The sequence below is a fragment of the Mus musculus genome, chromosome 2, assembly GCF_000001635.26.
Source record: "Mus musculus strain C57BL/6J chromosome 2, GRCm38.p6 C57BL/6J".
NCBI lineage: Eukaryota > Metazoa > Chordata > Mammalia > Rodentia > Muridae > Mus > Mus musculus.
Window position 1 is genome coordinate 13,696,738 of NC_000068.7, and position 24,284 is coordinate 13,721,021.

The 24,284-nt window shown below is 39.1% G+C and overlaps 1 protein-coding gene across 2 annotated transcripts in view; it reads right to left on the minus strand.

The window, feature by feature from the left end:
• Positions 1-24,284, minus strand: part of St8sia6 (ST8 alpha-N-acetyl-neuraminide alpha-2,8-sialyltransferase 6) — a 143,717-nt gene that overhangs the window by 45,720 nt on the left and 73,713 nt on the right. For both annotated transcript variants that reach the window (XM_006497477.2, NM_145838.1), the window contains one exon: positions 91-177. In XM_006497477.2, coding sequence (XP_006497540.1) covers positions 91-177 — 87 coding nt within the window. The remainder of the gene's footprint in view (positions 1-90; positions 178-24,284) is intronic.

The window sequence follows — 24,284 nt, forward strand, 5'->3', positions numbered from 1 at the left end:
TCTTTTTAACAACTTGCTGCCTTTCTCCCCTAAAAATTAAAGGAATTAAGCATGTTTTCACATATTATTTATGAAAATTCGGTGTTTTACCTAAAATTGTCATATTCTTCTGCTTGCCGGTTCCATGGGCATCTCTGTATGTTTGTGATGGTCTGGAGGTAGTCATCCTCAGAGTACCTAGGAGTTGAATATTAACATGATTAGTCAAGAAAGTCTCACTTCTAGAAGATCCTCACTTTAGCCCTGAAATCAAGCAGAAATCAATAAATATCAGACTTGCTCTTGAATATCTAGGAACATGTAGCTTAAAATTATTATTACTATTGTTATTGTTGTTATTGTTATTATGCTGGGTTATGAATATGTGCTTTTCATCATTATAAACTGTGAACATGTTTTCTCTGCGTGTCTACTTTTCTGTCTCTATTCTCCGTCTGTCTCTCTCTTTCTTTCTCTTGTGCACACAAAAGCAAATTTATATTAACTTTAACTCAACAGATAAAGACTTTCTAAATGGTTAGCATGAACATACAGGTTTTTTTCAGATTCTAAATTAATAGCTTAAAATTGGAATATGTAGTAAGGACACACACATACACACACACACATATTCATCTGGTTTTAATTTTCTGCAATACATAAGAAACCTAGATTGCGCTATAATGAGAAAGCTGCATACAGGCAGAAAAAGCTATAGAGAGTGATGCAGTCTGATAGGATGGGTATGGAACAAAAATCCCAGCTCCCTTAGCTCCTTCTCAATCTGAAATTCCACCATTAAGTATTAATTCCTAAAGCAGAGAATGCTGTTTCATCTTTAAGGGTGTTCATTTGAAATGCAAATATCCCTCTGAATTGGGAAAAAACCCACCTTGAGTTTCCTTTAGGCTCTCAGCCATCAGTTGGCAGCCATTAAAGATCAAAGCTGTGAAACATACACACACAGAGGGTGGGGATGTGTTGGCCAATGTGTAAAGAAGAAAAAGGTAAGTGCACACCCTTGCCTGGGAGAATGGGCCCTTTACCCATAGGAATGCAAAGAAGATTCTGTAAGGTGATCTGTAACAAAGCATTTCTGACAGGTGGGTGTGGTCAACCACAGAACTCCTTTGTAGGTGAGATTTCTTTCCTCTTGGGTTTCTCTCCCTCCAACAATGCTAGCTCTGGAATCAACTTGTTTCCCACTGACTCTGCAGATGAACTCAGAAAAATTTCCCAAGAACACAGTAAATACTAAAAGCAAAGCAAAGAATTTCCACCAGAAGGATTCAAAATAGATGTGAGCACACAGTTCCCAAGCACAGCAGACTCAGGCAGATTTCTCTATGAGTCTTGTACTCATCTTAGTACACTAAGTCACTAGAACTCCATGCTGTGACCCCAAACTGTCTAGATCAGACATTTCCTGGCTGAAGTACAGTGCCTGCCTCTACAGGATTGAAGACAACGAAAGACCTTTTGCAAATGACTTAAACTAAAATTGAAAACAACAACAACATACCCATCCAACAACTTACCTAAAGCATTCTCAAGTCTGGATCCTTAAGAAAGAGGCACTGATATGATATTGCCTGTCTAGAGAAGTGTAACTAATTACCAAGACATGGCTTTAAATTTTGTCAGAGTATTATTAAGACAACCAGATCAGTGTACAAACAAGAGCCCACAAACCAAGGTAAGCAAACAGCTTTTGTTCACTAAACTTCACCAAATAGAAAGTGTGAGAGAAAGGAGGGCCAAGCACTTATCTAATTAAGTCAATGAGAATTGCAGTTGCATTTGAAGTCAATATAAAGCATAACTGGAAGATGAAAGAAATAGGAAGTTATTGTCAGTCAGAATAGATGTATCAGAGTTTAAATTTTATTGGCATGCTATTTATAAGATAAGAAAAAAATGAAAGTTTTTTATGATGCATGGCTCAGATTAGCCAACTTGAATATTAAGCAATAAAAACTATTGAAAATTAAAAACAAATGGGAAGAGCTTACTGAAATATGAACAAGCAGAGCCTTGTATGGCAAACCTGTGATTTCAGTATGCAGGGGGCTAAGGCACAAGGACAAAGAGGTAAAACTGACCCAGACTTCACAGCAAGACACTGTATTGATTTAACTTATTGTCAAGTAAATATGAACTTTTAAAAGAAGAGGAAAATTAGCAGCAGACAACATCAAGTGGTTTGATATGTGTAGAATTACAGTCCTCATAAGAGAGAGGAAAAGCATCTTTGAAGTCTGATGGGATCTATCACCAAAGCTAATGAAAACTGTAAGTCGAAGACCTGAGAAGGCCAACAAACACAAAGCACAAGCAACATGAAAAAAATGACAACACCTAAATGAATTCTTAGTGGCAGCAAACAGCAAAACCTTAAGTGTAATGAAATAAAACACAACTATGCACAAAGAAGCAATAGCCTGCAATGTGCTTCTTGTTAGAGCTGAAAGGCAGGGGATTAATGACATAAACTGCAGAATGGGGCTGGGGGAAAGATCATTCCAGAATTCTATACTAGGAAAATCCTTCAAAAAATGAAGTAAAAAATAATGACATTGTCAGCAGCAATGTCAGAGGGAGTGTCCAGGCAGAACAGCAATGAAAGCAAATGGTGTCTGGGTTGACAGAATATAATGAACAGCTCCAGAAACAGAATATAGAAATACACACCAACACACAGGAACCGGGTCCTTTCTTTCCTACATTTCTTTAAAAGGCCCTGGGCTTAGAAGCTAGCTCAGTCAGTACAGAGTTTGCCTGGCAAGCATGCGGACCTGAGTTTGATTCCCAGAACCCTGGTAAAAATGACAAGATGGCACATATGTTTGTAATTCTGGCAGGAATGTGAAGACAGGAGAGGCCTTGGGGTTTGCTGACCAGACAATCCAGTCTTTCAGGTGAGACCAAATTCATGAGAGAACCCATCTCAAAGGAGGCGGACAATCTTCCTCAGGATGATATCCAACACTGACCTCTGTCCTCTGGCATATGCACACCCCCTACCCCTACCCCCATAATTCACCAACACACGTTTTTTAAATAAAAAAAGCAAAGAAAAGATTGACAGTTTAAAGTAAAGATAGAAATAGAAATGGTTACAGCATTTGTAAAATAAATATAATCGCAATTATGAAACAAATTATGTAACAATTTGAAACTTGAAACGTTGTGTGGTAGAAGCTAGAACCTAAGATTTATAAAGCATTTGAAGGCAGATTGCAGTAAGAAAAGAGATGTTTGCTCTATCTAAAGTAACTAGTGAGAAACAAGGAAAGCCACACATATGTAATCATAAAAATACTCAAAGCAAGAGGAGGAAGGGGAAAAAAAGCAAAGAACAGGCAAATCAAAAGCAAATAGTAAGAGGTGGAGTAAACACAACTAAATGAACTATAACATTAAATATAATGACATAGATATGCCCATGAGAAGGCAGAGAATGATGGACCAAAGTCTTTAGAAACCAACATCATCCAAACAAGGAAGTGTGTAAAAGAAACAGTAGAATGATGATCACAGGAGAGATAATGAAAACAAAGTTTGACTGACTATAGTCACAGTAGAATTCAAACCAGAAAAAAAATCACCATATAAAATCAATATTAATGAGCAAGGACTATTGTGAAATTAGTGTAAGATCAGAAATAAAACATGAACCTGTTGCTACCCTGGCCAAGGAAGAGTGACAGAAGATACAACTGGGGGCTGTGGAGAATGAGAGCCTGGATAGTGACTGCCCTAATGATGTGATAATGGATCAGCAACCATTTGGCTGTCTTAAATGCAATGGATGTACTTGCAAAAAGGTAAAACCACCAAAACCCACTCAAGGAAAAGCAGTTCATGAATATGTCACTGCTATTTTAAAACTGTACACAAACAGCTTTGTTGATTTTAGCCAACATTTTAGGACTGCTAATACAAACTCCAAGAAACCCGAAGGGCTGGTTAGCTCCCAACTTACTCTATAAGAACAGTGTTTCCCTGATCCCAAAGTCCAAGTAAAAATATTGCTTTATACATACAAAATTGTTCAAGAATTAAATCCAGTGCTACACAAAAAAGAAGATTCCATGAACAGGTGGGGCTATGTATTGGGAATACAAGGTTGGAGGTGAGATTAGTGACCAGTGCAACTCACTAGATTAATGTAATAGCTAAGAAGAACCAGTCATCATTTTAACACATGAGAATTAAATCAGCACTCAGCCCTGCCTAACATTCAACCTCACAAAATTTTCAACAGTTTAAAAAAAAATCAGAATTTTCACAGTCCAATGATAAGAGCTCACAAAAAGAGTCTATGGCTCAGATCATACTTCATGGCCAAAGTTCCAAGGTGAAGAGCATGGAAGGATTACAGTCTCTCCAGCTGTCGTCCACTGCATCGGAGGTGCAACCAGTGCAATAAGACAAGAGAGAGAAGCAAGGGCACCCTGCCTGGAAAGAAGGAAGTAGAATTGTCTCCACCCAGAGATGACACGGTCATCTACTGGATCTACAGAAAAGCTGTTAAAATGAATAACAGCAAATCTGAAAGATACAAACCCAGCACACTTAATCAGTTACATTAGAAGTGATGACTGGAAGTAAAAATTAATAACATTTACTTTCATGGTACAACAGCCTGAAATAATCAGAACTAGGACTAGCAATATTCCTGTGTATGAACATTAAAAACCATGGAATATGCATAGAAAAGTACAAGACATTGTAAAGAGAAATTAAAGGAGCAAATGGAGCCATATCTCATGTCCTTTAGTCAGAAAACTCAGGACGGTCAAATTTCAACTTTACTTAGAAATTTGGTGACATTAAGTAAAAAATATATCAGTGTTATGTTATTTCTTAAAATAAATTAGAACTAGTTATAGTATGCTAGAGAGAAGAGGCAGAAGACCCCCAAGTCTAAGGCCATTCTGGATTATGTGGCATGTTTGAGGATAGTCAGGGGTATATAGTACGATCCTGTTGACAAAATTTAAAAAGGTGGGTCTAAAGTTTCTATGGAAACTGAGAGATTAAACCTAGCCTGCAGAATCAGAAAACTAATAGCAAAGCTGAGTGGTCCTGCCCAAATTCAGGATGTAGTGGATTGCTCCATAATCAGGGGTGTCTTATTTTAGTCTGGACAGAAAAATCAATTATCAAAAGAATAGAAAATCTAGAAATAAGGATGTTGAACAAGGCAGTGCATAGTGCAAATGGAAAAAGAATCTTTTCAACAATGATTGCTTCAACAACTGGATGGTTATACCAACAACAACCATCAACTCTCATTTTGCCCAAAATACAAATATTAACTCTAAATGGTTTGTTAATCTAAATATAAGAGCTGTGTGAGAAAAAAAAAAACCTTTGTATTACTTCTGTATGTGCATGTCTGTGTGTGTATGTGGTTCATGTGTGTATGTAATATGAGTGTGTGTGCATATACTCTGTGTGTATTTTGTGTGTGTGTGTGTGTGTGTGTGTGTGTGCATTTGTTCTGTATGTGGTATACATGTACATGCTTGTGGGTAGGTATGCTTGTCTATGAGTATATGTGCAGAAGCCATAAATCTACTTCAGGTGTTTTCAAAGTCACTTTCCACCTTATTTATTTATTCATTCATTCATTTTTGGGACAGAGACTCACTGAACTTGGGGCTTATTCTTTCTGCTAGACTGGCTGAGCAGCAAGGCCCTGCATCATCCTGTTCTCATCCCTAGCACAGGAATAACAGGCTTGGGTTGCCTTTCTTGCCTGTTTAGTGTGTGTTTTGAGATCTGGATTCACAGAGCAAATGTTTTATCCACTGAGTTATCTCCCCAGACCCAGGTTAGTGGGTTTTACACATAGTATGTACACTAAAGAAGAAATCTATAAATTAAACATCAAATAAAATACTACGTTTAGGAAACATTACAAAGAAAAATTTAAAAGGCATAAATTGAGGGAACTATGTACACAGCACACACAGGAACCAGGATGTACAGTGAACCCTCAGAACGCATGATGAGACAAATAAACGTATCAAATTGTGCCAAAGGTTTGAATTGACACTTTGCCAAAGATAATAGACAGCGATGAAACAAAATATGAAAAGAATTTTAGCTACTACGAAATCCAAATTAAAATCACAATGATAGACCACAGCACATCAACAAAATGCCTATGATTGAAAATATGGACATAAAAAGTTTGGTGAGAACAGAGCAACTAGAACTCTCATGCTTCTTGTGGGAATGTAAAATAGATAGATGACTATGTTAGTAAACTGTTTTGCAGTTCCTTCAAAAGTTAAACATATACATACCATGAAAACTCTGTCATAATTTTCCTAGAATATTTTAATATTCAAGAGACACAAACACATATCCACAACAAACACCAAAACATAATTGATAAAATCAACTTTATTTGTATCAGACCAAAAAAAATTGAAAATAACCCAATGTAATCTGAAAGGGCAACAGGGAATTGTTTTATCTACATCTTAATGGAGAATGTTGCTTTTGTTCAGCAGTACAAAGGAATGAACTATTATTGTGGTAGACTATAGACAGTCATCAGACCTCAGAATGATTATAACAAAGGAAAGAAAACAGATACAAAAAGAGTCTTGGCACGGATTACTCTGGAAACATGCAAGCTTGACCAAGACAACAAAGTAATTCAGCAGTCACCTGGGGATGGGGTTGGTATGAAGAGGTGGAGAAGCCAGAGAAGAGAGGGATGGATTAAAAATGGCCCAGAAAACTGCAGGTTATTCTCAGGTTCAGAGCCTTCATTACAGTCAAGATGCATGTGTATACAAAGATCCTTCAAAATGTACACTTAGGTTGGGGTATTCATAACATTACTTACTCCTTTAAAATCTTTATGGTGTTCATAATTGATCTACAGTTATAGCTTGAGGTACTTGTAGAGATGGCTCATTAGGTGAAGTCACTTGTTTTACAAGCCTGGTGGCCTGAGTTTGTTCCATAGAATACATGTAAGGTGGGAGGAAATGGTTCCATGAAGTTGTCCCCTGATTCCACATGCATGCCATAACTTGTGTATCTGTACATGTCCACAAATATCATATGCGCAGTAATAAAGTAAAAATGTTAAGAATTGTTTTTTTCCTGTGACAATAGAGAACAATATACAGTGCTCTATCAGACCTTGTTCTGGATCAAATATCTACAAGATAAGAGTTTTTTTTTTTTTTCATGAACTTGGAATATATTTTAAATGATAAAATTTTTAATGTTTCATGGACAACTAGTGATGGCTCTCATGAGTTGTTGGATGACCTTGACCAATGTTTCTCAATGGCCCTCTCACATTGTTTTTTTAACACTTGTATTTAAACACTTGCTTCCTAAGGCAATGAGAACATCAGTATGTCTTTTTTTTTTTTTTTTTTTTTTTTTGGTTTTTCAAGACAGGGTTTCTCTGTGTAGCCCTGGCTGTCCTGGAACTCACTCTGTAGACCAGGCTGGCCTCGAACTCAGAAATCCACCTGCCTCTGCCTCCCGAGTGCTGGGATTAAAGGCATGCACCACCATGCCCAGCCATCAGTATGTCTTAGGGACACAAGGCAATCAACTACTCTGAAGAAGCTCAAAGCAATATTTCCTGGTCTCACACTTTATGATTTCTACTTAATAATGTCCCTAGTACTGACTTTCACTGACTTGTCCGATCCATAAGTCTCTCGTGCGTTGACTGAATGTAGCTTCCTTTTGGAATTCCAAACAACCATTATAGAATGTGCTCAACTCTTCACACAGCAAATGGAGGAGTCATTTCTGCTGCTATGCAGTAGGGATCTAACCTCTAGCAACTGGAGAATACAGGAAATTCTTTTTCCATGTGGCAAAATACCTGGCCAGAACAACTTACAGGAGATAGCATTTATGTGTGCTTATGGTTTCAGAGAGAACTAGTCCATTATGCCACAAAGAACATCAAAGCATTCATGACAGCAAAAACATTTGGTAGAACAGCTTGTGCATCTCTCAATGAACCCGGAAGCAAAGAAGACATAGTAAGAAAGCCAAAATGTCCCAAAGGCTCCAAAACTTCCCACAGTGACACCATCCAGGGACCAAGTGTTTAAATATGCAAGCCAGTTGGGGACATTCCCCATTCAGCTCATGACATCTATATCAGCTGGTCTGTCATTTGGAATTGCTGGTAAGTAATATTTCTTGAGGCTCACTGTTGATGTAGGGTGACTATGGACAGTCTCTTTTCCCTGACTCCGTAATCTCTCACTAACTGGAGCTAGATCATATGATTTTAGTTTTAGAATGAACAGGCTGGTAAACAACTGGTGGCTGGAAATGGACTAGTGTGGGAGCATTTACATTACAGGAATTGGCAAATGTGAAAAAAGGGGGCGTGTCTCTCCTGTGTGTGGCCAAGTTTGCTATATTTTTTATACTTCCTCCCAATTGTGTAATGTTAGCCTAACTAACAATCATTCACTCTCTTTGTAGTTTGAGCCTTAGAGAGCCAGGCCAAGGAAGCCAGGCGTAGCTATACCTACTTCATCAAGCAAACTGATTTAGAGGTGTCCAAAGACTCCATTAAGCAAAACTACCCTAAAAAAAGATCCAAATGGTAATCATAACCCTGGGATATTAAAGGTGATTTTGTGTCTACTAAGATGTGGTGTAAATTCTCTTGAGTTAATTACATTTTACTTGGGTTTATTAAAAAAAGCAATCTGTGAAGCATTTTTAAAACCTTCCTGCCTCCATATCAAGTTGCCATTTATTGCTAAAATAAAGGTATGACAGAAACCTGTGTATCTGAAGGAAGTGTGTCATTGCAGTGGGCTTTGAGATTTCAAATGCCCAGGCTAGAATCAGTGTCACTCCGTCCTTCTGCTGCCCGAGGATCCAGATGTAAAACTCACAGCTCCTCTCCAGCACCATGTCTGCATGCATGCCATCATGTTTCCTGCCATGATGACAATGGGCTAAACCTCCAAACTGTAAGCTATCCTAATTAAATGTTTTCCTTTATAACAGTTGCTGTGGTCATGGCATCTCTTCATAACAATAAAGCCCCAACTAAGACAGTATTCAAAACATTCCAACTAAGACAGTATTCAAAACATTTTGCACTTTGTGATGCAAACCTTTTGTTAAATTGGAGCTGGCTCAAATTTAACTCAATATTGAAAGATGCCAATCATCGTGTATCTCATTTTGCAGAAAAAGTAGCTGCATGGAACCGTCTATGACTTATATGGGTTTTCAGTTTAGACAGTAGAAATGCTACACTAAAGTCCTGAGAAGCAGCTCCGTGGTTTCCATTTTTACAAAGCTCAGATGTCTGCGGAGGTAAACAGCTTGTCCAGTATTTCACTGTAAGTGGGTGAGCTAAGAATTAAGCTCATGACTCTGGGTTTACATCCCATCTCTCTTTCTAATATATCATGCCATATCTCATCTACTTTATAATGAAACTGAAAATTAATCTCACCAGAAACATTTTCTGGTCCCAAGACGCACAGTAAATCACACTAAATAATGTAGCAAGTTATTTCAATAGAATAAATACTATCTACTTAAGTCATCATTAATAACACTCAAAATGAGACACATTCTAAATAAGAGTAAATTGATATTAAATAAATATCATATTAAATGTCTCAGTATTTTTTCAAGAAATGTCTCTTTGAGGACGAATATCCACATGCTGTGACTAGTTTTATGTCAATTAAGATAAAATTGGGCCTTTAAAATGCTTTAATTTATGGGTAATTAATTGAAGCATTAAATATTTATTGGGCACTTACTAGGTGCCTTGAAGTTATCCTGGGGATATTCATTTATTAGTGCTGTTCAGTCATCTATGAGTCTCATTTAATTTCTTATAGTGTCTTTTCATGTATCAGGCTAACCTACCTTGCCCACTGTAGGGACAGCTCAGTACTATCATGAGGTTAACCTATTCTGCCCATTGAAATGGGTAGGGACAGCTCAGTACTATCATGTCAGTTTCTGCATGATGCTATTTGACTCAAAATAATTCACAGTCATTACCAGAGCTCAGTCTGCATGAAATAACACCTGTAGGTCTAGAAACATGACTAGTATGTAAATTGTTTGGTACCCAAGCACAAGGACCTATGTTTGATCTGCAGAGCCCATATAAAAGCTAGGGATGGCAGCACACACTGCAATCCCAGTGCCGGGGAGGTAGAAATAGGAGGATCCCTGTCTAATCAGTGAGCTCCAGGATCCATGAGAGACTCTGTCTCAAAATAATAAGATAGAGGGTGATGGAGGAGGTCATAGAATGTTGACTTCTAGCCTCTGTATGAACACTTCCTGATACATGCATAAAAACATGTACACATACATATAAATACATACAGAAATAACTCCAAATTAATACACTGTTGTAAGATTTTTAGTCCACTCATCTAATCATTTGTACTGAAAGATAGTTTTTAAAAGCATTATTTATGAGTGCATGGAAGCTAAATGAGAAACATGCACCAATGTATGAGTGGAACCATGCAAGTGCACTGTGATTTCATACACCTTTATCCACAAAGAAAGACTTCAATTTACATGGCTTTTCCACTCTGTAGGATGCCAGCATCCTTAGAAGGCTGTGCATAGTACCAACCGACATGGAAGGGAAGTATCCGAACTTGTATTCTCGCCTTACCTCTTAACGTTTCTCTGACAAATTAAGCAAATAATACAGGCAAGCTTCAGAGCTTGACTCTAAAAGTACTTGTTTCCAGCCCTGGTAAAGTGTCCAAGGCACTCTATCACTGCATTTGAAAATGTCTGATAATGATTTTTTTTTTTAAATCAGGAAAGAATGTTTTCTCTATCCTAGAAAATTTTAGGGGTTTCTTTACTTACTATGTAGATACATGGGAGGTAATGCTAAAATCTGGGACTGGCAAACTGAAGGGAATGTTCCTTCTTGTGGGGAGGGTGTAATAATGCTACACTAATTGGCGATGCACAGTAGGGCTAGGACAGAGGTAGACCAAGAAAGCTGTTAACATTTCACACCCATATGTCCCCAGAAAGAGTTACAGACAGTGGCTCTTTCTGAAGATGGCTTGTCTTGGTTTGTGATAAACACCATGATCAAAGCATTTCGGGGAGTAAAGGGTTTTTTTCAGCTCACACTTTTGTAGTTCATCATTGCACAAACTCAGGGCAGGAACTGGGGCAGCAACCTGACGGCAGGAATTGAAGCAAAAGTCATGGGGAAACATTGGCGGCTGGCTTACTCCCAGGATCTTGCTGAGCCTGTTTTCTTAAAGCGCCTAGGACAACCTGCCCAGGGGTCACTGTCCACAATGGACTGGGTCTTCACACACTAGTCACATCAATCACTCATCACGAAAATGGCCCACAGTTGCCTATAGATCAATTTGATGGAGTTGTTTTTTTCCAGATGACCTGACATTGTGCCAAATCCTCCTACTTTCTCTGCTTCTTGCTATTTATTCCTTGGCTGACCCTAACTAGAATACCATCTAATGTAGTCAGTGCAATGAAGCCAGCCTCCAGGAGCAATATAAAAGGTAGAATAATAGAGACTAACTCTGGACGGATGGACAGCAAAGATTCCAGAAGAGGAATCCAAGCTCACAGGGGTATTTCTCAGTATTACTTAGGAACAGCGGAATTTTGCTTCAGTGGAAATTTTTTGATACAATGTAAAAATAACTCAGAACCTCACAGAGTAGAGTGAAGTGTAATCTTCAGTCTCTGGGAAGAGTTCTCTCTGCAGAGATATCTGCAACATGCAAATACCTCACCAGGATATGAAGAAAAAGGAAGCAAGCAAAGAATAAGCAGCCTATTTAATACTTTCATATTTACTCTTAAAAATAGGACTACTATCAGATTTTGGAAGATGAAAAAAATGATGCCCTACTTTTCAAGCTTGTAGAAAGGAATTTACAGATATTTAAGTGGATATCCAGAGCTGAAACCAGCAGGCTAGCGATCTTATGATGTCAAATGGATATTGTCTAAGAGAATCAATAAGACATAGCATTTCCTATCCTTTGAGCACCATAGTGGAGGAAGTGTGAGCTACAACAGTCAAGAAGCCAGAGTGGCTGGAGTATCAGATAAGATTTTTCAGCCTCGTGTGAGTGACTAGCAATCCTTTGCCTTTCACATTCATCTGAGTCACAGGAGCAGAGGTGAACCTTCCCTTCCCTTCTGTATCTATTACATCATTTGTTCACCACATATATGTATATATACACCCACAGTTCTTATCATTTTATTTTCAAATATTTATAGGGTAAATATTTGCTGGGCACTTGCTGTGGATTAGTCACTGTTCCAAGCATCCTTAATACAGGAAACTAAGCATAAAAAGATCTATGCTCTCATGATGTTTGTATTGTAATAGGAGATGACTGAAGTAAGTCCTGTAAAGATGGGGATTAGTATCATGGTAAGGTTTTGTATGCACTAAGTAATCTGAAGAAAAACGAGAAAGATGATAGGCAAAGAAAGTAGAACAGGGTGGGAATTTTTGCAGAGCCGCCCGGGAAAGCTCTTGAGGAGGTAAGGGTTGAGGGGAGATTTGAAGCAATGTGAAAGGCAAAGTGTTGTGAAGAGGGAATGTGAAAGGCAAAGGGTTCATATCCGGGGTGTGGATATGAAGAGGACATTCTGGACAAAGAGAAGAGGGCTGAACAGGTACAGCCAAGGACCAAGACAGTCAAGGTGACATTTACCAAAAATGTCAATAGAAGAGGTCAGAAAGAAGAACTGGTATCATGGACCTCACTTAAAGACTAGCAATCTTCCATGACACAGCACAGATTTCTTGGAAGTTCAGAACTTCAGGTTTTACAACTAGAAGCTGTGTTAAAACCAAACCCTGGTATAATGTGCATATGTGATTCAGCCATGCAAGTGTACCAGTCAAGATTTTTATTATATTCACATATATATTCAACAGTGTTATAAGTGTACAGTGCTTATATCATCCTGCAAGAGAAATCTTTGCTCCTTTGCCTGCCATTTCTTATTTTTCATAAATTTGGGTTATTGTCTTCATTTTCATTCATGCCAAATATGGATTGTTTCTTTATCAATTTCTTCTTGGGTGCATTGGGTATTTTTAAAAAAGCATTGTTTAATTTTCACATATTTGTGAATTTCAAAAAATCATTTTTTTCTGCGGTTGATTTTGAACCTCACCCCATTGGGATTAGCTAGTGCACTCGGTATTGTTTCTGTTTTAAATATGCCGATCGTTTATAGAGATCTTTATCGGCACTTTCCCCATGAGGTTGAGGAGGTTCATTTCGTTATGGTTGGGGATTCACAGGCATCTGATCAACTTCACTGGTTTATAGTGTTCTTTGAGCATGCAGTTCTCTTTGACTTATCCATCTACCAGTGAAAGGAAAGCATCAGAGTCTTTCTATTGGCAGGAGAGAAAGGTGCAGTTCTGAGACAGGGACACTGTAGTCAGTGTCCTAGAATTCACTATCCAACCCAGGCTGGCTTCAAACTCACAGAAACTCTCCTGCCTCAGCCTTGAAAGTGCTGAGTCACTTTATTACATACATGAGCCACAATGTCCAGCTCCAATTACTATGGTTGAATAGCCTTTCTCTTCTGTCTGTGTCATTGATGCTAAGCATCAACATAGACGCTCATTCCTAGGCAAGCGTTTGTGCCATATACTTTAATGCTCTGCGATGAGATGAATATTTGTAATTATTATATAATCATGAGAGATCGGTCTTTTGGTTGTTATGATATCCTTGTCTTCATTCATTAACTTATTTTGTTTGAAAAGACTGTTTTGCATTTAATGTGGTTCTGGACACAATGGTCAGATAGCTGGGGCAGGAGGATTACTACTTTGTGCCTATTTGGAGCTACATTAGGACATCCGCTCTCCAAAAAAGGTGATGTTTGTCTGATACCACTGAAACTGTTAGGATGACATCATCTGTTGCTTTCAGTCTGTTTCACATATGTCTCTTGTAGACAATAGAACATTGTGTGGTGTCTTTTAATCCCAGCTAGAAGATCTCTGCTCCATTTAAATGGAGTGGAATTACATGGTTATATTTGAGGCTGCTATTTTACATGTTTGCTGTGTGTTTTATGACTTTTTAGGTTGCTGTCTGTGCATTATTCCTTTACAGCTTTCTTGCCTTGGGGGAAATTGTTTAATCTAATGATGAATCCTAATGACCTTAATCATTTTACCATTTCAACACTAAAATCAGCTTCATATTTATATTATGTGTTTCACAATGGGTAGAAACATTATTCCTATATAGATCTACTTCCAATTTTGTGACTTATTACTAAACAAAACTATTAATGTTAAACTCTAACCACATATTGTGTTAATTATGATTATGCACAATCATTTTCTTAGCACACTATGGCTTTGTTCTGCTATTACTGGTGCACAATATGTATGTAATATATATGTACATGTAAAAGTGTATATATACTCATATATATATATACATATATATATGAGTTTTATAAAGAAAAGGTTCTTGTAGCCTATATAAAAGATTGACTTTTATTTTGAGTGAAATTAAAGGTATTAGAAGCAAATATATCTAATCTTGCTTAAAAGGAATAAGGTTTCTCTGCTGTATTTGTTAAGAATCCCTAAGGGTGCAAGAACTGAAAGACAGAATAATTAAAGGAGAGATGAAGTGGGTGTGGTGATAAGAATTCCCCGTTTTCTGGATGTGATGTAGTGGTGGCCACGAAAGCTGAATGGCAAGACAAGTGTGCTTTTATAAGAAGAGAAGATCCAGAAATAATGCCAAGTTTATAAACCTGAGACTGTGCCAGGACAGAGGAGTTAGAAATAAGACTGAAGGCAGGGATGACTGCAGCATGCTGGAAGTCCAGGTCAGTGGAGAACATGCTGGGTTTGTTCTGGCTTTGGTTTTGTTTGGTTCTGTTTTGGTTTTAGTTGGTTGGTTTTGGTGATTTTGATAATGGTAGTTTTTGATTGTTTGTTTGTTTGATTTGGTTTGAATTTGAGATAGGATCTTACTATACATTCCTGACTTGCCTAAAGTTTTTATATAGGCAAAGCTGGACTCCAACTCATAGATTTGCCTGTCTTTGCTTCCTGCATGCTGGTTTAAAAGATATAATTCACCACACCCATCCCAGGACACACTGAGTGTCCAAAGTGAAGACAAATGAGAAGAGAAATCTGCAAACGTAAGAAGGAAAACCAATGTACTGCAAATATGTTTAACAAGTTAACTATCTTAATACACTCTGCACTGAGAAGAATGTGGCTGAGTGATAGATCACCAGTCTAAGACTCTGGGTTCAACACCTATTACTGGTCCTTACTCAAGAGCTCTTAACCACATCTACTTGGAGAAAGCCCCCAAGTGACTAGAAGGCATACTGACAGGATAGAGAGTGAAAACATCTCTCCACATGCCTGCAATAGAACCAGAAACATGCTCTTTGCTATGTGTCTCTGATATTAAAATGTAATAGATGACAAAAACATAGTTCAAAATATTAATTCTGAACTATGACGATAATTGACAAACAACCATGTTCTAACCAAGAGAAAAGAATTTTGAGATCCATGGCTTCTGAGTATCTTTGCATTATAAAATCAAATGCCTTTCTCAGTTAAAATCTGTGCTCACTAAGAGTGGTACCATAGAGATGTTAAGAACAAAACCTACACAAACAAATCCTGGCTTAGCCACGGTAACTAGCTGATGGTATATTAGGCAAAGGAACGCTTGGAGCTCACTGGTCACATTTGTAGGTTTGCAATAATAAAATCTACTCTGGAGAATGACCTCAAGCATTTAAAATAGCTGGTAGGTAATGGAGCCAATAAATAGGAAGTTGTGGTTATCACTGCTGTTGACCATAGTCATAATAACTATTATTATGATGAAAACATGAAACAAACCATTATGAATTGAGAAATTAATTGGTTGTCTATGAATATGTGGTCAATTAATACAAAGCTTAGTCGTCATTTAAAATAATAAAGTCAAGTGGTGGTTGCACATGCCTCTAGTCTCAGCACTTGGGAAGTAGAGGTAGGCAGGGCTCTGTCAATTCAAGGTCATCCTGATCTATAGAGCTAGAGCTAGTAGTAGTCCTAGGATAGCTAAGGTTACACAAAGAAACCCTGTCTTGAAAAAAATGAGAGAGAGAGGGGGGGGGAGGGGGAGGGGGAGGGGGAGAGAGAGAGAGAGAGAGAGAGAGAGAGAGAGAGAGAGAATACGCATCTATGGTTGCTCAGGTCAGAAATTTGTGAGCAGTTTAGCAGAGTGGCCATGAATTACTTTTCAATGGGTTGCAGCCTTGAGGTGTTGTTTCGAGCTGAAGAATCCACTGCTAAGCATCTGTCTCACATTGCTGATAAGATGATGTTATCCCTTGATAGTGGGCGGCAGGTCCTTGCAAGAGGACCATCATCCCAAGTCTTCATGGCATGGCAGCTAACTTCTATCATGTTAAACAGTCAACAGGGCAGCAAGGCAGACATCCCAACCTGGAAAGTCAACCATCCTGTTGGTTCTATAGGTCAGCAGGTACTGAGAACAGGGCAGGTGGCGCTAAGATGACCTTTGTGACTATCTTAGAGGTCTGACTATCACAAGTGGTACATAAGTGATACAGTGAAAGATTTTGAAAAGTAACATTTGTTTCTTTTGTAGCTATTTTAGTTCTAATTTGCTCTCGATGACTTTACATGTAATTATTTCTATTGTCATAGTCTTCCCACTAAAGGCGTTTATCAAGTGACTGATGTGAGCACACAATCAACCTTCACTAGAAAGTCAAGTTTTCCATCTTCTTTTAAAACAAATATTTAAAACTATACAGTTTGCATTGTGGAAATGACAGCAAGCAACTATGACGGAGTATTGATTAAGGGACTTGACAGTGTGGTGGTTATCTTTCAAAATCAGAAACACACGCACACAGAGGCCATGGAGGGGAAAATCTTATTTTTACCCTTCCTGATTAGGTCGGCTGATTTGGAATAAGTCACAATCCCATTTTCCCTTTCTTTTTAATCTTAGGAAATCAGATTTTATCAAATGATAAGCATATGTACTACAACTAAACACTGCATATGGGTTAGAAGAACTTAAGGAACAATTGCTTCAAGCTCTTGAGTTGTGATTGTTCGTGTTATTGTCCTCATGAAGATGCAGCATATCATTAAGCACCCTGTGAATAGGGTTGGTGAAACCTGTTTTGTTGCAAGTGCAGAAAAATGTCACAAATGCCAAGACCAATCCACATGCCTCCCAACATAAAATTGGATGTCAGGAGAAGCATCTCTTGCTTTGACTCCTGGGAGATATGTGAAGTATGGATACTGTTTTGATAGTACCTGCACATGTGTGGGGGGTGCCTGCATAAGTAAAAGGAGGGCATTCGATCCTTTTGGAGCTGGAGGGACAGGCCATTGTAAGGAGCAGCAAGTACTCTTAGCCAGGGAGCCGTCTCTCCAGGCTCGTAAGGTATGAATTTTATATTCTGGTCACTGATAAGCTTCTTGGTCTTTCTTGCTGTTTTCTGATCCAGTTCTTTTCACCAATGACCAGAAGACTTGCTAGAATTCCAGGTCCTTAAACTCGGACCAGAAAGGACCAGCTTAAAAGGTCAGAGAAGAACAGAGAACCAAAAGGGTGCATGTCACCTTCAAAAGCAACTTTAAAGTTGAAGGGACACATACCCAAAAGATCTTGCAAATGACTAAAAATCATTCCTTCTACAAGGCGACCTAAGATTTAGAAACCCTTGCTTTGTTAACAGGCTGTCAAGTGAAATGCTCACACTCTGGCTGATCTGTTGTAATTTACACCATCTCTTTTCACACAGTAATTCAGGTCATGTTGTTCTCTCCAGGGTAATGAAGCATGACAACGTTTTAGGGCCCGTCTTCAATCCACTTTCCATGTCACCTGCAATGCAGCTCCTGGTAAAGAGCTCCTTTATGCTGCCCCATGAAGAAGACATCTTTCAGGGAATTCTGTTGTAGTTGAAAACCGAGTGGCATGCAAAAGTAACAGATATACTGACTAAGTAGCTTATGGAACAGCCACAGACCAACAGTGCCAGACAGAAGTTCCGAATCATAATTCTGAGCATTGCACCTTACCCAGGAAAACTGTCTGAATACAAAGTGGGCCGTTCATGCTTTAATGATTTTGCAGAAAGTTACAAGGCAGGGGATACACTTACTTCTGAAGAAGAAGATCTCTGATCCTCTTACTAGAGATACTTTATAAAAGGCTCAAAGATTCGAAAGATGCTCAAGATTGCTGTTACACTTATTCTTTGCTTTAAAATTTTACTTTATTTTATAACTTTATGAATGTAGGTATTTTTCCTGCATGTATGTCTGTGTTCCTTTATGTACCCTTGGAAGACAGATGAGGGTATTGAATCAAATCCTCTGGGACTGAATTACAAATAGTTGTGTGTCACCATGTGTTTGCTTGGGTTTGAACCAGGGCTTGCTGGAAGAGCAGACAGTGCTCTTAACCACTTGTCCATCTCTCCAGCTTAGTTGTGTGTGTGTTTACTTGTTTGTTTGTTTGGTTGGTTTAGGTTTCTTTGTTTGTTTTTTGTTTGTTGTTGTTTTGGCTTTGTTTTTGTTTGCTAGTTAGCTTGTTTGGTTTTGAGACAAGGTCTCTATCCAGGCCTCAAACTTCCTGTGGAGATAAAAAGAATTTAGAACTTTTCATTCTCTCCATTCTGCCTTCCAAGTGCTGGGATTACAAACACCACTCCCAATTTTATGTACTAATGGTATCAAATCCAGAGCTTCCTGGACATGCTAAGAAAGCACTCTATCAATGAGCTCCCTCAACTTTTATGTAGAAGAACTGCATTTTTCATTTGAGAGATGATTTAAGGAGCCTGTGTTGGCGAGTTTTGTCAGCTTGACACAAGCTAGTCATCTAAGAGAAGGGAACCTCAGTTTAGAAAATTCCTCCATGCTAAAACCATCCAGTGGAAAAAAGACAGCTTGTTCAACAAATGGTGCTGGCACAACTGGTGGTTATCATGTAGAAGAATGTGAATTGATCCATTCTTATCTCCTTGCACAAAGCTCAAGTCTAAGTGGATCAAGGAACTCCACATAAAACCAGAGACACTGAAACATATAGAGGAGAAAGTGCAGGGGTGTGGGGGGGGGGGACTTCAAAGATATGGGCACAGGGGAAAAATTCCTGAACAGAACAGCAATGGCTTGTGCTGTAAGATCAAGAATCGACAAATGGGACCTCATAAAATTGCAAGGCTTTTGTAAGGCAAAGACACCGTCAATAAGACAAAAAGGCCACCAACAGATTGGGAAAGGATCTTTGCCAATCCTAAATAAGGTAGTGGACTAATATCCAATATATACAAAGAACTCAAGAACCTGGACTCAAGAAAAATCAAATAACCCCATTAAAAATGGGGTACAGAGCTAAACAAAGAATTCTCAACTGAGGAATACCGAATGGCTGAGAAGCACCTGGAAAAATGTTCAACATCCTTAATCATCAGGGAAATGCAAATCAAAACAACCTTGAGATTCTATCTCACACCAGTCAGAATGGCTAACATCAAAAATTCAGATGACAGCAGATGCTGGTGAGGATGTGGAGAAAGAGGAACACTCCTCCATTGTTGGTGGGATTGCAAGCTGGTTCAACCACCTGGAAATCAGTCTGGCAGTTCCTCAGAAAATTGGACATAGTACTACCAGAGGATCCCACAATACCTCTCCTGGACATATATCCAGAAGATGTCCCAACTTGTAATAAGGACACATGCTCCACTATGTTCATAGTAGCCTTATTTATAATAGCCAGAAGCTGGAAAGAACCCAGATGGCCCTCAACAGAGGAATGGGTACAGAAAATGTGGTACATTTACACAATGGAGTACTACTCAGCTATTAAAAACAATGAATTCATGAAATTCTTAGACAAATGGATGCATCTGGAGGATATCATCCTGAGTGAGGTAACACAATCACAAAAGAACACACATGATATGTACTCACTTATAAGTGGATATTAGCCCAGAAACTTAGAATACCCAAGACACAATTTGCAAAGCACATGAAACTCATGAAGAAGGAAGACCGAAGTGTGGATATTATGCTCCTTCTTTGAAGAGGGTACAAAATACCCATGGAAGGAATTACAGAGACCAAGTTCAGAGCTGAGACGGAAGGAAGGACCATCCAGAGACTGCCCCACCTGGGGATCCACCCCACATACAACCACCAAACGCAGACACTATTGCATATGCCAGCAAGATTTTGCTGACAGGACCCTGATATAGCTATATATCATATATATATATATGTATATATATGGATAGATAGATAGATAGATAGATAGATAGATAGATAGATAGATATGGCTATGCTAAGGCCTGGCAAATACAGAAATGGACGCTCACAGTCATCTATTGGATGGAACACAGGGCCCCTAATGAAGGAGCTAGAGAAAGTACCCAAGGTGCTGAAGTGGTCTGCAATCCTATAGGAGGAACGACAATATGAACCGCTCCAGAACTCATGTCTCTAGCTGCATATGTAGCAGATGATGGCCTAGTTGGCCATCAATGGGAGGAGAGGCCCTTGGTCTTGCGAAGATCATATGCCCCAGTACAGGGGAATGCCAGGGCCAGGAAGCAGGAGTGGGTGGGTTGGGGAGCAGGGCTGGGGGAGGGTATAGGGGGCTTTGGGGATAGCATTTGAAATGTAAATGAAGAAAATATCTAATAAAAATATATTTTTTTAAAAAAAAAAGAAAAGAAAATGCCTCCATAATATCGGGCTGCAGGCAAGCATTTTCTTTTTTTTTTTTTAAGTTTTTTATTGGGTATTTATTTCATTTACATTTCCAATGCTATCCCAAAAGTCCCCCACACGCTCCCCCACCCACTCCCCCATCCTCCCACTCCCACTTCTTGGCCCTGGCGTTCCCCTGTACTGAGGCATATAAAGTTTGCACAACCAATGGGCCCCTCTTTCCACTGATGGCCAACTAGATTCATACGCAGCTAGAGACACAAGCTCCAGAGGCAAGCATTTTCTTAGCTAGTGATTGAAAAGAGAGGGTCCAGCTCATTGTAGATGGTGCCATCTCTCAATTTGTCATCCTGGGTTCTATAAGAAAGCAGACTGAGCAAGCCATGGAGAGCAAGTCAGTAAGAAGCACCCTTCCATGGCTTCTGCATCAGCTTCTGCCTCCAGGTTCCTTTCCTATTTGAGTTTCTGTCCTGACTTCCTTCAAAAAATGAACAGTGACTTGGAAGTATAAACCAAATAAACTCTTTTGTCCCCAACTTGTTTGTGGTCATGGTGTGTCATTGCAGCAATAGAAACCTAACTAAGACAAGGCCTATAATTAATAGGATGATCAAAATGGTAAAGTTATTAAATATATATGGAGTAAAGATGCTTAGCTGACCTCAACTGACAGTATTCTCTTTCCATAGCCTCAAGTTTTGACTGAAAACAGCTGCCCATACAGACACCATATCCCAAACACTGAGGCCACAGCAGCAGCAGTCACAGTCTACTGCCTCAAAGTAGTCAGCAGAGTATGAGTATGGCTGAAGTCTCTGTATAGTGTGTAAAATACAGGCTTTCACTTTGTCTTTCCAGGGCATTAACTGTTAGAGATGACTCTCAGAACCACTGAGTCAATACTCAGAATGGAATATGCCTGAGGGAATTATCCCATGAGGAAGGAGGATGTATGCAGGACAAGTCTTGATTCAAGGCCTTGAGTTCTAAGAGATTTCACTAGGGCAGTTCATCATCCTGACTGAACAGTGGAGACTAAATATCACAACTCTAATTTGGGAATGAAGTCCTGAAGCCAAAAAGAGGAGATTGTTCAAAAATTGCTAGCATTTGGGTGTTAAAAATGTCCCTCAGAAGTCATATGTAAAGGGCTTGCTCCCATTTGCCCCGTTGAGAGATGGTGGAAACTCTGAGGTAAGGCCTGGCAAGAAGGTTTCAGTTGCTGGAGGTGAACCTTTGAAGAGGATTGTGGGATTATCTTGGGTTTGCATTCTAGCCATGTGGGTGCTGCCTTCCCACCAGAGACCTAAGAGCTTCCTATCTGTCTGATCATATACAAAAGCATCTAAGATTCTAGCCCCAGAAAGTACCTTTTTCTTCATAAGCTGATTCGTCTTTGGTATTGGTTTTAGCAAATAAAACCTGACTAACCACAAGAGGCAGAGAAACGAAAGGAAGGGACAAGTAAGACTCCGCCCCACCAGCGCCTTTGAAGCAGCTGCTCTGAGGTAAGTGACATCATTTGTCTGAAGCAGTGAAGATCACACCAGACAACTCGGATACCCATACAACTATTTTTCTAAACATACAAGCAAAAACTGTAAATAGTAAGTGTGCCATAATGAGAAATGTGCAGACTAACAATGATAAGCTTGTATTTTTAATACAGTTTAATATTGCTGTTGAGTAGGGAGGGAAATCCTAGTGAAAAGGATTATAGTGAAGACACCTGGGAAGGCAGTCAGGGACAAAAAATCAGTTAGAAAATCTACCCCAGAGAAAGCATAAGCCCAAAACAACAGAAGGAGTCACATAAAGAAATACTGGCATCAAAAGAGTTAAAACTTAGGGACTGACTGATGACGATTTTTAATACTTATAGATTTTATGGAATAGAAAGCATTTTACAAACTTAAGAAATAAATGACTTCACTTTCTCATTCCATAAATATTTATGGAATTAAGAGGGTCTAATTCATGTACAGACACCAGAAACAGAACTAAAAATAAGACACTTCTCACCTTGGAGATCAAGGTTTTAAACTGAGAATAAAGAATCTTGGAGTTGGGGGATGAAGGTAAAGTGTCCATTGTATAAGCATGAAGACCACAATGTGGTTGGTCCCCAGAATCCCCTAAAAGGCAAGAGGGGTGTTGGATATTTGGACCCAGTTGCAAGGAGAGGAGGAAACAGACATCCTTGAAGCACGGTGACCAAATTGGCTAGCAACTTTGATGAGCTTCAGGCTCAGTGAAAGACTTTGTCTAGGACTGAAAATGGAAAGGGATTTACAGACATTCAACATGAACCTCTGGTCTTCGTGGACAAGCACCTGCATGTACACATATGTCCACCCAACATCATTAATAAGCATATACAACATACATGCACACACACACAGACATATATAAATATACATACAGAGAGAAAGACACTGACAGACAGACAGGCAGACACACAGAGATAGACACACAGAGAGATAAATAGACAGACACACAGACAGAGACACATAGAGAGACAGACACACACACAGACAGAGAGACAGACAGACACATAGAGAGAGACAGAGACACAGACAGACAGAAATGGAGAGAAACACATAGACATACACACAGAGACAGAGACATGTCATCAAGATATAGAGAGGCAGATAGACACACACAGAGAGAGATACAGACAGACAGACAGATACACACACACACACACACATACACACAAGAGAGAGAGACAGAGACAGAGAAAGAAAATTGCCACACATAAGACTCATTCTACTGATTGTCCTAATTCTACTGCTTAATTGTCCTTTTATTCAAAAATGTAGTCAACACTAGGCAGAAATAAAAAAAGAGTGCTATTTCCTTCCCACTGTAACTCTGTCTCCTAAATCCTATTTTAGCAACCTGAAAGGGACAAATAACCCAATGAAAGAGAAAATTCTAACTCTTTAACAGACCATGACAAAAATAGGGCTAAATAATTATTTCTAAGAAAATGAAATTGCCTTTTTTTATCACCATGCACTGAATGGCTTTCCCAATTGTCCCCTGCAAGTTTCTTAATTGTCCCCTGGTTTTAGAACTCAGAATTCTTGACAATAGACAATACAACTGAAAAAATTAGTCTCCCATGTGCCAGAATAATACTTTCCTAGCAGTGGGCCATTCGTGCCTGCTCTCTCTAGACCTTCCCTGCACAGAATACTAGCACAGGCTAATTATATGAGCTAATCAAACACTGTTTGTATAATAGGAAGGCAAGCCCTAGAAGAACAGCTGAGGAAAGGTCTCACCATCAAACCCCAAACAACAGGACAAGGCTGAGAAAATACCCAGGAGAGCATGAGCCTGGGCATTTTCATTAGCATGCTGCAGTTAACCGTCTGTCCCTGCTCACCAAGCATCGTCAGACGCCTCACCTCAGGTCAGAGCATTAGACAGCTTTCCCGTGCTGACTCAGTACTTCCCCAGGATGAGCAAA